The 15201-nt window shown below is 42.9% G+C and overlaps 1 protein-coding gene across 1 annotated transcript in view; it reads left to right on the forward strand.

The window, feature by feature from the left end:
• The window catches only part of LOC129325304 (glycerol-3-phosphate dehydrogenase [NAD(+)], cytoplasmic-like), a 35324-nt gene that overhangs the window by 15841 nt on the left and 4282 nt on the right, over window positions 1–15201 (forward strand). Inside the window, exons 2-7 of the mRNA XM_054972974.1 lie at window positions 152–329; window positions 1491–1631; window positions 3875–4013; window positions 6932–7044; window positions 8463–8696; window positions 13895–14001. Coding sequence (XP_054828949.1) covers window positions 152–329; window positions 1491–1631; window positions 3875–4013; window positions 6932–7044; window positions 8463–8696; window positions 13895–14001 — 912 coding nt within the window. The remainder of the gene's footprint in view (window positions 1–151; window positions 330–1490; window positions 1632–3874; window positions 4014–6931; window positions 7045–8462; window positions 8697–13894; window positions 14002–15201) is intronic.

Consider the following 15201-nt stretch of genomic DNA (forward strand, 5'->3'; position numbering starts at 1 on the left):
ACTATTGCAGGAGATAAAGCATACTAAGCTTTATTAAACCCAAGTGACCTGAATCCTACTTGTGATAGTTCCTGATTTACACAAATAGGTACTTCTGGTAAACAGTCATGACAGTATTTTTATAACCAAATTATTTTCTTTCTTCAATAAGGGGATCTGCTATTGCAAAAATCATTGGCAAAAATATCCAGAAATCCAACAGATTTGATCCAGTAATAAAAATGTGGGTGTTTGAAGAATTAATCAATGGGAGGAAACTCACGGAGATAATTAACCAAGAACATGAAAATGTGAAGTATCTTCCAGGTCATAAATTGCCTCCTAATGTGGTAAGTTAAATAAAAGCAGCTTAGTTTCAAGTCTGAAGGCCCACTGTTTGGGCTATATTAGCATTTAACGCTATGAAATAGAGACTGGTTTGCCTTCTACCTGAGGGATCTTCTGTTGAAGGAAGATCTCTTCTTCCAGTGGAAGATTATACACTTAGCCAAAGAGAAATGTTGAAATGAGTTTATTGTTGCACAAAGAATTAAGAAAGCAGTGATCTTTAGGCGAGCAATCTGTGGAAAGAAATGGAGTTGCCAACTCTTGCTTGGGAAATTCCTCGAGATTTGGGGAATGAAGCCTGTGGAGGGCCATGTTTGGAGATGGGAAGGATCCTAGTGGTGTATAATTCCACAGAGTCCACCCTCTAAAGCAGCCATTTTCTCCAAGGAAACTGATCTCTGCCATCTGGAGATCAGTTTTAAATCTGGGAGATCTCAGGTCCTGCTTCGAGACTGGCAAGCAACCCTAGAGAGAAGGGAAAATTCCACTCAAATGTAACTGTGGATTAACGTAATGCAGGAGGAATTGCCATTTAAAAAGAGACCATAGGTACAAGAGCAAATACAAGTTAATTGAACTAATCTAGAAATCACAAGGAATCTTAGGCCCATTAACAGGAGCAACTGAAGTCTCTTACAAGCTTTGAAACTTGTTATTCATTCTTTAATCCTAGTTGTTGTAGATTAGGGAATGGTTTTTTTCCAGTGGCTATTGTGCAAGCCTAAGAACACTTTCCTGGGAGTAAACCTCTTTGAGTAGACCTGAGTAGGATTGAGTAGACCTTTTTGGGATTGCTCTCTAAATTGCCTGATTTTGCCCATGAGGCCCAAATTTGTTTTCTCTTAAAGCTCCTGGGAGCTTTAAAAACAACAGTTTATTAATGCCTTTCATGAGTAACATGCTTTTCACTTTAGTAATTTGGAAATTTAAGGGGTGTTCCTTAATGTTCATGTTTGTAATTTTGAAAAGGGCAGCTTCATACATTATTATTGCTATGGGAAAACCATGAGGTACACTTGGATGCAGCAAGCACATAGCATGGGCATTGCGCTTCTCTTTAAATGGCTGTATCTGGAAATCCTGATTTGGCCAAAGTCCCCGTATGCCACTCAAAGTTGCCATGCCATGGATGAGTTTAATATTTTTTTTCATTTGTGTTTTAGGTTGCTGTACCAGATCCAGTAGAAGCAGCATCTGGGGCAGATATTCTAATATTTGTTATACCCCACCAGTTCATTCCGAAAATATGTGACCAGCTTGTTGGCAAAGTAAAATCAGGAACCATCGGGATTTCACTAATCAAGGTAATTCCAGACCTTTTTAAAAGGTATAGTTCCAAACAGTGGCGTGCCAGACCACTTGGCAAAGGCCCGTGTTCATGTTCATAATCATATGTAAGGTTGCCAGCTCATTTAATGGCTCTGCTCTTGTGCTTTTAATAACAACCTGATACATAAATTTTTGTATTGTATAAATTTAATATTGTATGTAATCCACCCTGAGCCTGCTATTGCAGGGAGGGTGGAATATAAATCGAATTAATTAGATAAATAAATAAATAAAAGGTGAAGCTGCTCTGTTGACAATGTGGAATAGTGGATGGATGAGAAATAAAATTGTACTCCTTCCTGGGTTGTAGGAAGACAGTAAAATTTATCTGGCTTGCAGGACTGAGACCTGGCTGGAAGAAAAAGATAAGAGTGTATCGATCTCAGTTCTTCCTGGGCCGTTTCCAGATGGCTTACCTTCACGCGGAACGTCGCGCCTCGTTGCGGGGAAAATGCGAAATATCGCGTTTCCTCGCGCGAGTTTTGTGTGACGTTGCGCAAAACTCGTGCGAGGAAACGCAATATTTCGCATTTTCCCCGCAACGAGGCGCGATGTCCCACGTGAAGGTAAGCCATCTGGAAACGGCCCTGGTTATCTAGTCCTTCGTCCATCCTAAACTGGATGCTGGAAGGCCTTTTTATAAAGGCAGTAGGGTTGTAGTTAATGTCTGTGAAATTTTAGGCAGTTTTCACTGCATTGTTCATAGTATTTATTACACTGTTTTGTTGTGCTGTCCTTTAATTTTGTAATCCATGCATTTTATGTTGTTTGTGGTATCCAGCTCTATTGCATTGCTGCTTGTATGCATTATACTGTTTTTAATTGTGCCATCCACCTTAAGTTTCTGTGAGAAAGGCAGACTATAAATGAAGTAAATAACTAAATTCTCATTGATTTATCTTCATGCCAGGAAAAGCATCTTCTGATATTTTTCTGTGTTATCAGGCTATTATTAAAGACTTGGAGCAAGACCAATTAAAAAGTTGGGAGCCTTGTATACCACAATCTTTTTAATGTCTGTTTACCATGTTTAGCATGTGAGTTGAACCATTTGCCACATTCTAAGAATTTTTATTCATTTTTGAAAACAGCAAGTTCACCATCAAACAGAGAACTTCTCCCTGTCCCCTGCTGAAAATATGCCTAAATATGGCGCTGAACTAAGCACAAGTTCTTCCTCTGTTCATCCCCATTTCTGCCTTCCTTCCCTCCCTTTTCTGTTAAGGCAGCTTTCAGAATGTGAACTCCTTGGGTTAGATTGCTGTGATGGGCAGCCTCTAGTTCTACCCTCCAAGGCATTACAGCAAATCCCAGCCTAGAGGGGGGTATACAGATAGCAGCATCAGCCATTGATAAGCAATGAAACCCATGTGAGAGAGAGTTAGGAGGAGGGAAAATTGTATTTTTGCTGCAGATAGGGCCTGGGGAAGCGACACAACAGAGAAACATGGTAAACTAATAGGAGATTAGTAGATAGTAAGCTTTCCCTGGGAAGGACAAGAACTTAGGTATCTGTGGTTAGGTACATAGGGCTCAGGGGCCAGGTGAAGAGGCAGGATTACAGCAGGTATCTGGTGTTACTTTAGGGAATAGGGGGTTAGTGACCTGTGAAGGGATTGAGGGACAAGAGACAAGCTATCTCTGTTTCAATAGGCTGAGATTCTGGGTCTACTTGAGAAGTTCCAAGTGAAATCTCTCTCTCTCTCTCTCTCTCTCTCTCTCTCTCTCTCTCTAGTAGATACAGCCTGTAATTTCAATAAAGTTGGGGTGTGTGAGAAATTGAAACTGTTCTAAAACAGAGTTCTGCTATCGCCTACTGTAAATAATTATAGCTTGTACTCCTTGCTTTATCCACCAACCCAAAAAGCATTGAACCCTTCCAAGGCAGAGAAAATGAACTTATTCCTCTTGTAGAAAAAAGATGTTGGTGTGAATGGCTCTGGGAGGGAGGGAGGGAGGGAGGTAGTAGAAATTACCTCAGATTCCTTCTCTACCTCCCCATTCTTCCTCAGCACAGTTATTTACTAACATTGCCTCATCAACCACTTGCAATTCAGACCATAGCATAATCAACTGTCACTGCTACTGGAAGGTGTGACTAGAGACAGTAGCATAGCTGAGTAAACACATCACAGTTGCTAGATGTGTCTCATCTACTTCAGTGCATGAAACTATGTTCTAAAATCATAGCTTTCATTGCCGTTTTTCTGTTAACTAGGGAGTAGATGAGAGTCCTGAAGGCTTGAAACTCATCTCAGACATCATTCGAGAAAAACTGAAGATAGAAGTCAGCGTGCTCATGGGAGCCAACATAGCTAATGAAGTGGCAGAGGAAAAGTTCTGTGAAACCACCATTGGTAATTAATTATATTTCAATAAATTACAATCGCTAGTGGCCCTTGGTTTACAAATTGCCCTTCATAGTGGGGAGATAAACTCACATACTTTGAATAATTTCAGTCAACTTTATTTACATCCTGTAATAACTTGGATACCCTGACCTGGATAGCCCAGACAAGCCTAATATCAGATCTCAGAAGCTAAGTAGGGTCAGCCTTGTTTAGTAATTGGATGGGAGACCTCCAGCAAAGACCAAGATTGCAGAAGCAGGCAATGGCAAACCACCTCTGTTAGTCTCTTGAAAAACCCCAGCAGGGTCGCTATGAGTCAGCTATGACTCGATGGCACTTTCCACCATCAATAACTTAGGTGGCATCTGCGGATCTTCACCTGCAATGAGACATCAGAAAGTTATCTTTCTGTGAAAATACTTTATTCATGCCTTGGGTGCTATTGCAGAATACCATGCCTTATGATATTGCAGCCAAAATTGCCAGCCCTCTTGCAAGTAAGTTTGTCGTTGCCAACTACATGTATAAAAAATGTCATGGCCCTTCAACAGAAACTTAAAGGGATGTTATTTACCAGGTGATGTTATTTACTTCCATGTCATGAAAAGCTTCAACTACCTATTTCCACATATTAAGCCTCTATTAAAAGGACAGGACATTTCTCTGGCAGGCCTGTACCACAGCACTGAGGAAAAAAATTACAGGCACCTATAATGTTACTGAAACTATGAGAAATGCAGCTCAGTGTTGATTTCCCGGTGAGAAAATGGAAAGGAGGAAAGTGTTAATGTTTGTCTCCACCCCCTCCATTATAAAGCAATCCAGAAAACGTAATTTGCCAAAGGGGAAAAATATTTTAAAATAAACAGGTGAAAAAGCTATAAGGCATAGCTGAGCCCACAGGCAGTATAAACAAAGATTATTTACTTGTCATTATGATCAAGAATCCTTCTCAAAAGAAATACTGATCACTCAAGTTACACTAAAATCCTACTGTTGGTCATGAGCATAAATGAGGTTAGAACAACTCTTTGACTCAGGGTCAAGCTACAAGTGATGAATGACAGAGACTGTTCACTTGCGCTCCACTTGATCACTGTGTGATAAAGTGGAGCGCAAGTGAACAGGGAGGAATACATGTGAGACTGTTCACTTGCCGTTCAAGTGTCATTCGTCACTTGTAGCTTGGCTCACAGTCTCTTTTACTCAGGATCAAACTGCATGTGATAGGTAGCTGTGTGTATCTTCAAGGTTTTTTTACACCGCCTTTGACCATAGCAATAGTGTGCTGATTGCTCCACATGGTGCTCAGAATATAAACAAAGAAAGCCCAGGACAAAAGGCCTGTGTTTTTCTGTCCATGTATTGTGTGTATTTATTTATTTAAAACATTTCTATGCCAGGCACCATCTACCACCCAAATAGAGTCCCCTCCCCAAGGTAGGCAAACATCATAGTTCCAGCACCTAATTTGAAAAGGAAAAAACAACAACCCCCAAATATCCTCAGAAAACTCCAAGTTTTAAGTGAAGGAAGGAGAGAAGTGGTTCTTAGCCCTTTCCTCTCACCCCCCCCCAATTCAGAATCATGCCCCAGCTGCTTTCCAGTTCACAGGAGCCCATATACACTCTACTGCAGCAGCAGCTTCATCTATCTGAGCAAGGCTTTTAAAGGGGCCATCCTGCAAATGAGTGAGATCTAGAGACGACAACCTCCTGATCAGTAGCTGCCTGTACCTCAGCATTCTCTGTTGTGGCCCCCACGTGGTGGAACAGTCCACCTGATGAAGTCTTGACTGCTGCCACACTAATGTTGCTTCATACAATGTGTGAAACAGAACTTTTCAGCAAGACATTTCTAGGAAAGGGATGTTGTAGTAGCTTTTACGGTTTGTTGCAAGTTTGTAATTTTTTTAAATTGTATTTTTGTGGACTTTTAATTTCCTTAAACCACCCTGAGACTTCTGTGACAAAGGCAGACTATAAATAAAATAAGTAAAATAAAAATATTTCTTCCCCCGGAGAGGAAAACAGATTGGAGAGAATGTTCTTGGGGGGAAAGGCAGCCAAAGAAGGACAGATTAAGCAGCTACTATTCTTCTGTTCCATTTTGAGACGTTCACATTAAATCTGCTCTTATTTTGCCCAAGCTACTGGGTCAGAAACTGTTCTTAACAGCCTAGCTGGACTGAACCAACCTTTTGTATTTTGTCCTTAGATAACTTGTATCCTTATCCTTACACTGTCATTGCAGTGTAAGGATAAGGATCTCACTTTAAAAAATTTAATTACATGTTGTTAAGCTACCTTCAAAAATCCATACTAAGCATTTCAATTTCTGTAATTCCATAAGTCTCTGGAACTGATACATACTAGCACCTCCTACTTTCAGGTTGCACAGTCACACAGAGCAAACATGACATCTTCACTTCCATTATACATTTTACTTTCTCACTTCACTGAAAATGATTTTCTGTGTTATTTTTTATGTATCTGTGTTGCAAGATGCATGCACGTGTCATACAGGATGGGTTACACATATTTTGACATGCATCCTACCTTAGGCTGGAGGAAATTTCTCTGATCTTTGTAGTGTGAAGACCAGTTGCAATTCCAAGAGATTGCCAGGGCTCACATGGAGTTAGGGCAGGTCTACTGCAAGTCCTTGTGCATTCCCTACTCTGCAGCTGGGCCTTGCAAAGTTTTCTCAGGGAGATGCTGCCAGGTAGAGGGAAGAAGGGAAAGCTGAAGATGGGAGGACAGATAAAGGTAGGTTGGTTGATAGCTGAAAAGGAGGGAGGGGAGGATCTGTAGAGGCTTTGAGTGAAGCGAAAGAGGAAACAGTGAAAGAGGGAAAAATGAGATGCCCCCTAAAGTCCTTGTGGGTACCCAGCTTGTCTTAATCTATTGTACTTCTTTCCCCAGGCTGCAAGAATCCAAATAGTGGGAAGATCTTCAAAGAATTAATGCAAACCCCGAATTTCAGAGTTTCTGTAGTGGATGACTGTGACACAGTGGAGATCTGTGGAGCCTTAAAAGTTAGTAATCCCAAACAATGTTAGGCCAGCTGCTGTTCTGTAGATGTTTGTGGTTCATTTAGCTACTAAAATATTACAAAGAATGCTTATGATGTTTTGAATGATTTGATAATCTGACAAAATTTGTAAATAACATCATACATTTTCGTTACACATGATAAAAACCAGGAGCTGAGTGCCCTTGCTCCTCCTGATTAAAAAAGAGATGTCTTTCAAGTAAATATTCTGTCTGCTTTGTTGTCAATAGACCAGGTAGCCAATGGACCATGCTCAAAACTTGGTAACTTCCTGGGACTCTCTCCTTACTTACCCATAGCGGAAACAGTGACTTTTTAAATGTCCCAAGCAATAGCCTGACATCATCCAACCATCTAATCATCATCATGGAAACCTGGGAAAGTAGCATCAGTTCTCAGAGCAGGACACACCACATTGAGAGGGGAGAAGGATGCACATTCCAGCAGCCTTCTAGGAGCCAGGGTGTCACAATGCATGACCTAGGCGATGTGGAAGGAAAATGGAACCTGGCATAGTTCCTTAGGCAACATGCTGCTGCTTGCCTGCTGACAGTGTAAATGCACCAAAATGTTTCAAAGCTCACTAAGAAACTTTTCTTCCAACTGTTTGTGAAGGAAGCTCATAATTTGCATCCAAACATGCAAATTAAAAATTATTGATTTATTTACCTTTCTTCATAAGGTCTATCGAAGTGGCGAACAGTTTAAAAACATACAAAATAAAACACATCTTAACCATAAAACAAACAAGAACACATCATTAAAACAATTAAAACCAAGCTAAAATGCACATACTAAAAAAACAACAATTAAAACAGGAAGAATAGATTACCAGGGGAATGCCAGATGAAATAAAAATGTTCTCACCCACTCGTGGAAGATGGCAAAAGGGGGGGATGAGTGAGTCTCTCTGGGGAGAAAGATTTGGTGCCATGACCAAGAAGACCCTTTCTTGGGTTGCCACCCACCTAATCTTGAAATGCAGGGGCACCCAAAACAGGGCCTCAGAATATGTGTAGTAGTCAGACAGGTTTGTACAAAGATTGAAACTATGCAGTATATCGATTTGTTTGTATTTAGCTTCAGTTTCTATGCATTTTGGGAAATTGCTGCAGTTATCAACATCACTTGCTAAGTGTCTCTATGGATCACATTACAGATCACAAGTTTGTATGCATTTGTCTATTTGTGGGCATTCATTAGTAACTATGTGAAAAAATTTAACTGATAGATATATTTGCTAAATACTATAAAGTGGTCTTATTGTTGATGATATCTGTAATCTGATTACCTTAAGTGCTTACAATCAGCACAGGCTACCTAATACCTTAAAGGGTGTCTTCTGTTGTTTTCATGACTTTTAATTTTGGGTTTTTTTTCTCCCTGCTTTTCTGGATTCAGAACATTGTGGCAGTAGGAGCTGGATTTTGTGACGGGCTGGGCTTCGGTGATAACACCAAAGCAGCTGTGATTCGTTTGGGTCTCATGGAAATGATTGCTTTTTCAAAACTCTTCTGCAAGGGCTCTGTAGCAATAAATACATTTCTGGAAAGTTGTGGCATTGCTGATCTGATCACCACATGCTATGGTGGACGCAACAGGAAAGTGGCAGAAGCCTTTGCCCGTGGAGGAAAAGTAAGACCATTTTTTCTTTTCCCGATATTAAGGCTGCTGTCCTATGTGCTGTTATTTGGGAGTAAGTTTAATTTAATTCTGTGGAACTTACAACTGAATAAATGTTCTTAGGATCAGGCTGTAATGTTTATAAAAATGTAATTCTGTGATTGGAAATATTTTAACATTTACAGTCTTTCTACTAAAGCCTTCTGCATTTACTTATGATTAAATGCAGAATCTTATATTCTAATTAATATCCAAGCGGCGCTGATCAGAGGATAATTAAATCCAGAGACTGGAGCCTTGAATGGACAAGATAGAAATTCCTACACACTTGAAAAATGCTCCAGGTTTGTAGAAAAATCTAAAATCTAAAAAAGATACATTAAGGGTTTTTAAAAATCCCAAATGATTAAAAGAGCTCCTGTAGCTTTAGCCAGACGCCTTCAGTGGCTGTTGCTAGGCAACCAAGTAACAATTAGGTCAGTATTCCAGGCTTGGTTTCTGTCAGGAAACGGTAGGGGGAGGGGACAGGGCCCTTTCCAGAGCTGTTTTGGCCTCTGAAGGAGGACTCACCAGGCCCAGGCTCTTCAGCAATCAACAGGTGACTTGATACCACAAGATTTGCTTGACATATCCAGGCCTAGCTCCTTGCTACTGTTGAACAGCAACCCCACCCCCACCCCAGTCAGTGTAGTGTTTAGAGTTTCAGAGTAGGATCTAGGAGACCAAGGTTCAAACCACTACCTTGCTATGGAAGCTTACTGGGAGACTTGATCCAGTCACACACACTCAGCCTAACCTACCTCTCAGGGTTGTTGTGTGGGTAATGCAGAGGCAAGGAGAACAATATAAGCTGCTTCGGATCTCCACTGTGGAGAAAGGCAGTATATAAATGAAGTGAATTAATAAATATTGATGAAGATGGGGGAAAGATAAAAGGTAAGTTGTTTATTGTTTTTGAAGGAGAGGAAGATATAGGGAAAGATGAGCATATGGAGGCTGCCAGGAGGAGGGAAAGAGGAAATAGTGTGAGGAAGGGAAGACAGGAAAAAGTGAAGTACCCTACACAAATCCTTGCAGGTTCCCTATCAGCAACTGGGCCTGGCTCAGCCGGCACCATGCAACTGGGCCTTAGAGTGAAAGGTGAAAACGGGGACAGACAAAGGTGGGTGGGAAGGAGAGAAGGAAGCAGGAAAAGGGAAGAGGCTGTGGGGGGCAGGGAAGGAAAAGAGAACATGGTGCAGGAGGGGAACATGAGATGCCCCCTGTAAGCCCTTGTCTTGCATACGAATAGCCAAGTGGCCTGGATCTGTGATGCTTAAATTCAGAGACTGATGCCATGAATGGACAAGATAACTGAAAAATGCCCCAAATTTGCAGAAAAATCTGAAATCTTAAAAAAAAAGAGTAGTTTAAAAAAACCCAAAATAGTTAAAAGAGCACCTGTAACTTTAACTACATGTCCTTAGTGGCTGATGCTAGGCAATCATCTCAGTTTAGCCAGTATTCAGGCAGGGCCCTTTCCAGGACTGTTTTGGCCTTTGAGAGAGGACTCATTGGGCATGGCCTAGAAGCAACCACCACAAGATTTACCTGACACATCCACATGACTTACCTAGGCCTGGCTGCTTGCTACTGTTCAACATCATCCCCCCCCCCCAAGCCAGTGTAGTATAGTGGTTAGAGATTCAGAGCAGGATGTGGGAGATGTAGGTTTGAATCACTCCTCTGCAGTGAAAATTCACTGGGTGACTTAGATCCAGGCACACTTACCTAACCTACCTTTCAGATGTCTGAAGAAGGGAGCTCTGGGTCTCCAGACCTTGTTGGTCTTTAAGAGGTCTCAGAAAATGCCTTAACTCACCAAGACTCTCTGCAAATGCCACTATGGCCATTTCCCATATTGAGCTCATTCACAAATTCAGAACAATGTCACCCCCCCCCCCCACGGCTGAACATAGGATTCTTATCTCATTACAGATGATAATTTCTGCTCTAATCAAGCTGCATTGTACCTTTACATCCTGACACCCTTCTTTGCTACACCTCTCTCACCTTCTGGCTGGGGTATAAAGGCTCAGGGATCTCCATTCCTACTGTATCTGAAGAAGGGAGTTCTTACACCCTGAAAATCTTGTTGGTCTCTAAGGTGCCACTGAACTCAAATCCTGCTGTTCTACTTCTGACCACTTTGGCTACCCACCTAAAACTATTCTGAGACCTCATGGATCTTACCTTCCCAATGATCCCCCATCCCCACCCCAGTTTCTGTATGTGTATGTAAGTAAGCATTTCAGGTATAATGTCATTGTTCTTCCTTTAGATGCAAAAAGACCAGATCATTTCTTTGCCGCTAAGGTACCTTTCACACTCACGGGTTAATGCGTTATTTCCAAGGAGTTGCCACAATTGCAACAGATTTGGCTTGGCACCCATGTGTTTCACACTGTCCGAGAAGTTTCGAATTGGTGTCCTGCATTTTGTTTCACACTTGCTTCAAAGCCCTGGTTTTGTTGTGGGCTTTGTGGGCTTCGGAATTCACGTCACCCTTTTAAAAAAAAAAAAGTTTGTGCATGCGTTGTAACATTATTACCACTTGAAACCCCACTCCTCCCTATGCACATCGATACTGCATTTCTTTGCAGCCATTTTCGCACCCTAACTTTTCACGTTTGAAAATAACGCTGAGAGGTGTTGAGAGCTGATTGTCCCTGCCCAGCAAATTTTCCAGACACCATTGGTCTCATGCGATCACGTGAACCCTGAATGGTTCACATGATCGCATAGGGAATCTTTTTGGAGAAAGACTCTCTATGCTTGTTCGAATGCCATTTTTTAAGGCCATCATTATCATTTATATTGAGCATTAAAATTCAAAAGGGAAACGTGTTCAAATGAACAGAAGGGGTTCTTTGTGGAGCCAGAAAGCATATCTATTGGGGATTTCCCACAGCACCTTTTCCCCAAACAGCAGTAACGTAAGAGCATTGCTTCCTATCCATTGATTTAAAAAAAGATGCACAACGCCGAAACATTACTGTCCTTTAGAAATACAACAAAAAAAGATGGGGTGCTGAGGAGGGTGGGTTTTATAAGATCCACACAGACTAATCAGCTCAAGGGAAAGGAGAGGGCGGTGTAGAGATGCAAACAGCTTAAATGTGATAAGGAAGCTTCAGAGGAAGCTGTGGCAGCAGGATACAGAGGCGGAGGGGGATGCAAAGATGGGAGCCAGAAGAGAGGAGAGGTTGAGCGGAGGCCTTGCCGGAGGGAGAGTCCCCCACGCCCCTTGCTCATTCCCAGCCTTCCACCTTCCATCGCTCCAGGTCGCAGATAATCCCCAGTTCACAAACTCGCTGGGATATGGCAAGGGCAAGAGGCAGCTGAGCGAAAATTAAAGTTGGCTCAGCCCCAGACTGCGCACTGAGTGCCTCACGTGCGGCACAGCCGAAGGCCCCCCCCCCCCACTGCGGCTGCCTTCTAAGCCAAGCCCGAGTTGTTGGGGGGCGTCACTTGGATGGAGGCGCTGGGGTGCAGAGGGCAAGTGCGTGTACTCCCCCCCTGTGACCCTGGCCCTTCCTGCCTCCCTTCTGCTCTGCTTTCCCAGCTCGAGCCAGGCCAGGCAGGCACCCGGCTCCCTGCTGTCAGCCAGCCGAGCAGGCTGGAGATGCTTCGCCGCACTGCCATCAAATGCTGAAACGTTTAAAAAAGGGGTGGACAAACCAGTTGGGGAGCTGAGGAGAATGATCAGATACCCACCGACCAATCAGCTCTGCAAACATGGGACGCAAAACAGGCCTGGAAATGCTTTAAAGTATGAATGTGAAAGGTACCTAAGTTTAGAGAGTTCAGATCCCTGCCCAGCCATCAAGCAAACTGAGTAGCTTTGGGCAAGACAATGAGTTCGATCCAAAGATGCCCATCTTGCCATGAAAGGAAATCCTTCTGCGGGTAGAAAGGTTCCTTTGGATCTAACACATTGTCTCTCAGTGTACCCTCAGGCAGAGGTGGTTGTGAGGTAATAGAAAGATAAAAAACATTGTACAAATGATGAGCATGGTTAGCTACAGCAGTTTTAAAATTATGATGTGTGAAGCTGTACAATATGCAGGGCTTATTAGTTGCCTTTGGGCTGTTGGCCCTCGGCCCCTCTCGAATCATTAGATCTATGGCTTACTGAGCTGAAATTTAAAAGTATAAAAAGCTAGCATAATTGGTATCTTAACTGGAGACGCCTGAACAATAAAAATGTTCCAGGCCTACCTGTTATAATTAATTATAACAATGTCATGATTCCAAAATGTATGAAAATTATGTTCTTTAGTCTGTTCAAATGTATCTGCATTGCTTGGGAGTTGATTGAGACTTGCTTACTGAGTCTTGGCAATCAGGATGTCCTGACATGCACACTTAAAGGATCTCAGCTGGAAGGTACTAGGAAGGATGTTTCTCTGCATCAGCCCCAATGGAACCACTTCCAGTCAAAGTAGACAGAAGCCCTGTTCTACATGTGTGAGTGCATATAGATCCTTCATGTACATGCGTACGTCTGTTTGTAAGAAAGAGCCAATGTGCATTCAGTACCTGGATAAATGTGCTGTGTCGATCACACATTTAACTGTACATGCATTGAAGAAAAGATGAGAATTATTCAACATACATATAAAGAAGATCAAGTGTACACTGTATGAGGATTGTACATGTGTTCATTGTAGCCAGGAGTGGACTGAGAAAAGGACCCTGGAGCAAGCCAGCACTGCAGGGCCATTCTACTCGGTGGGGCCAATAATGGGCATTAGCTCACATACTGCATTGTCCTCCAAACTGGAAGCAGTGCAGGAGGAGACAATTGGAGGCCTGACACCAACTGCCATTGCTGATGAGGGGTCTCTCTGAGCCAAGCAATCCTGAAGGCTTGGGCAGAGATGCAGGCCACCAGCAGCTCTCAAGGGCAGTGGCCTATTGGGAAATTTCCCTGTACGTTAAATGGCCAGTCTGCCCCGACTGTAACTTGTGAACAGGGCTTGCATTGAGATAGGTAGACTAATGGTCCAACTCTGTATAAGGCAGCTTCAAATATTCAGATTCTGAGGTTGCAGTTAAATCACTGACTTTGGCACTTTTGAATTTTCTTTCTAGCTTGAAATGGAGCTTAGTTCATCATTTCCTTTAACTCTAAAAACATTTGTCCCTGTTTTTTGTTTATTCTCAAGACACTTGAGGAACTAGAAAAAGAGCTGCTGAATGGACAAAAGCTTCAAGGACCCTTGACATCAGCTGAAGTTTACAAGATCTTGAAGCAGAAGAACATAGTTAACAAGTAATTTGATTTTCTTTAGCTCAAACATCCTAGCACTTTATTGGCTTCTTTGGACATATATAATTCTGACTTTCCCCATCATGAGTCATATTAAAACATTTATAAATACTGATTTTGCTATGAGATGTAAAAACAAGATGGGATGGATTCAGGTCATCATTTTCCTAACGGATGTTTTGTAGCTCAGGTTCAGGCTACACATTAGGGATGCCAGACCCCTGCCCCCGCTTACCTGGCCAGCGGGGGGGAGTGCACCTTCCGTGCGTGCTTCCCTGCGGCGCTGCATACTCCCATGCACTGCAGCCACCTGGATTGGGCCCATTTTGGTCCAGATCAGGCCCAGATTGGGGCCGCTGCGGAGCACAGGAGCGCTCCTGCTCTCCACAGCGTCCCAAAACATGCCATTTTGGCTCAGATTGGGCTTGTTTTGGGCCCGTTTTGGTGTGGATCAGGCCCGTTTTGAGCTGTTGCGGAGCACGGGAGCACTCCTCTGCAGTGTCCTGAAATGGGCCTGCTTTTGCTTGGATCGGGCCCATTTTGGAGCACTGCAGAGCACAGGAGAGTTCCCGCACTCTGCAACGGCTCAAAACAGGCCCGAGCTGCACCAAAACGGGCCTGAAACAAGCCCGATCTGGGTCAAAACGGGCACGTTTTGGGGCCACGGTGGAGTGCAGGAACGCTTCCGTGCTCCACAGCATTCCCAATCTGGGCCCCTGCGGAGTGTGAGCATGCTTCCAGGGTCCGTGTGATGACATCACTTCCCAGAAGTGATGTCAACACACTTGCGGGAGCATGCATGAACTTCGTGTGCATGCCCCCCTGCCCCCTGCCCCACAGGTAAGTGCCAGGCCCCAACCCCCTGCCGGGAGGTTGAGGAGGCCTGGCAACACATTCAGAAATTTTATGTTGTATAGCACTTCCTAAACTGTACCTCTTCAGACTGCAGATGGGAGGAAACCACATTCAAATGCTTCCCTACAGCAAAATCCTCTTCCCTATGAAAAGTGGTGTCTTTTGAGAGCTCATACTGATATAAATGTTTTTAGTCTTTAAGGTGCCACAGGACTTTTATTTAGAAAGATTCTAACTGAGCCTTTATGCTGCTGCAGCCAGCTTTCTATATTCATAAAGTTTTTGACGTGGAGAAAGTATTCAAGCATGCAATATCAGGCACACACTTTGCAGTCCATGGAGGTCTAT

This window comes from Eublepharis macularius, chromosome 2 (genome assembly GCF_028583425.1).
Source record: "Eublepharis macularius isolate TG4126 chromosome 2, MPM_Emac_v1.0, whole genome shotgun sequence".
In the NCBI taxonomy this organism is placed as follows: Eukaryota; Metazoa; Chordata; class Lepidosauria; order Squamata; family Eublepharidae; genus Eublepharis; species Eublepharis macularius.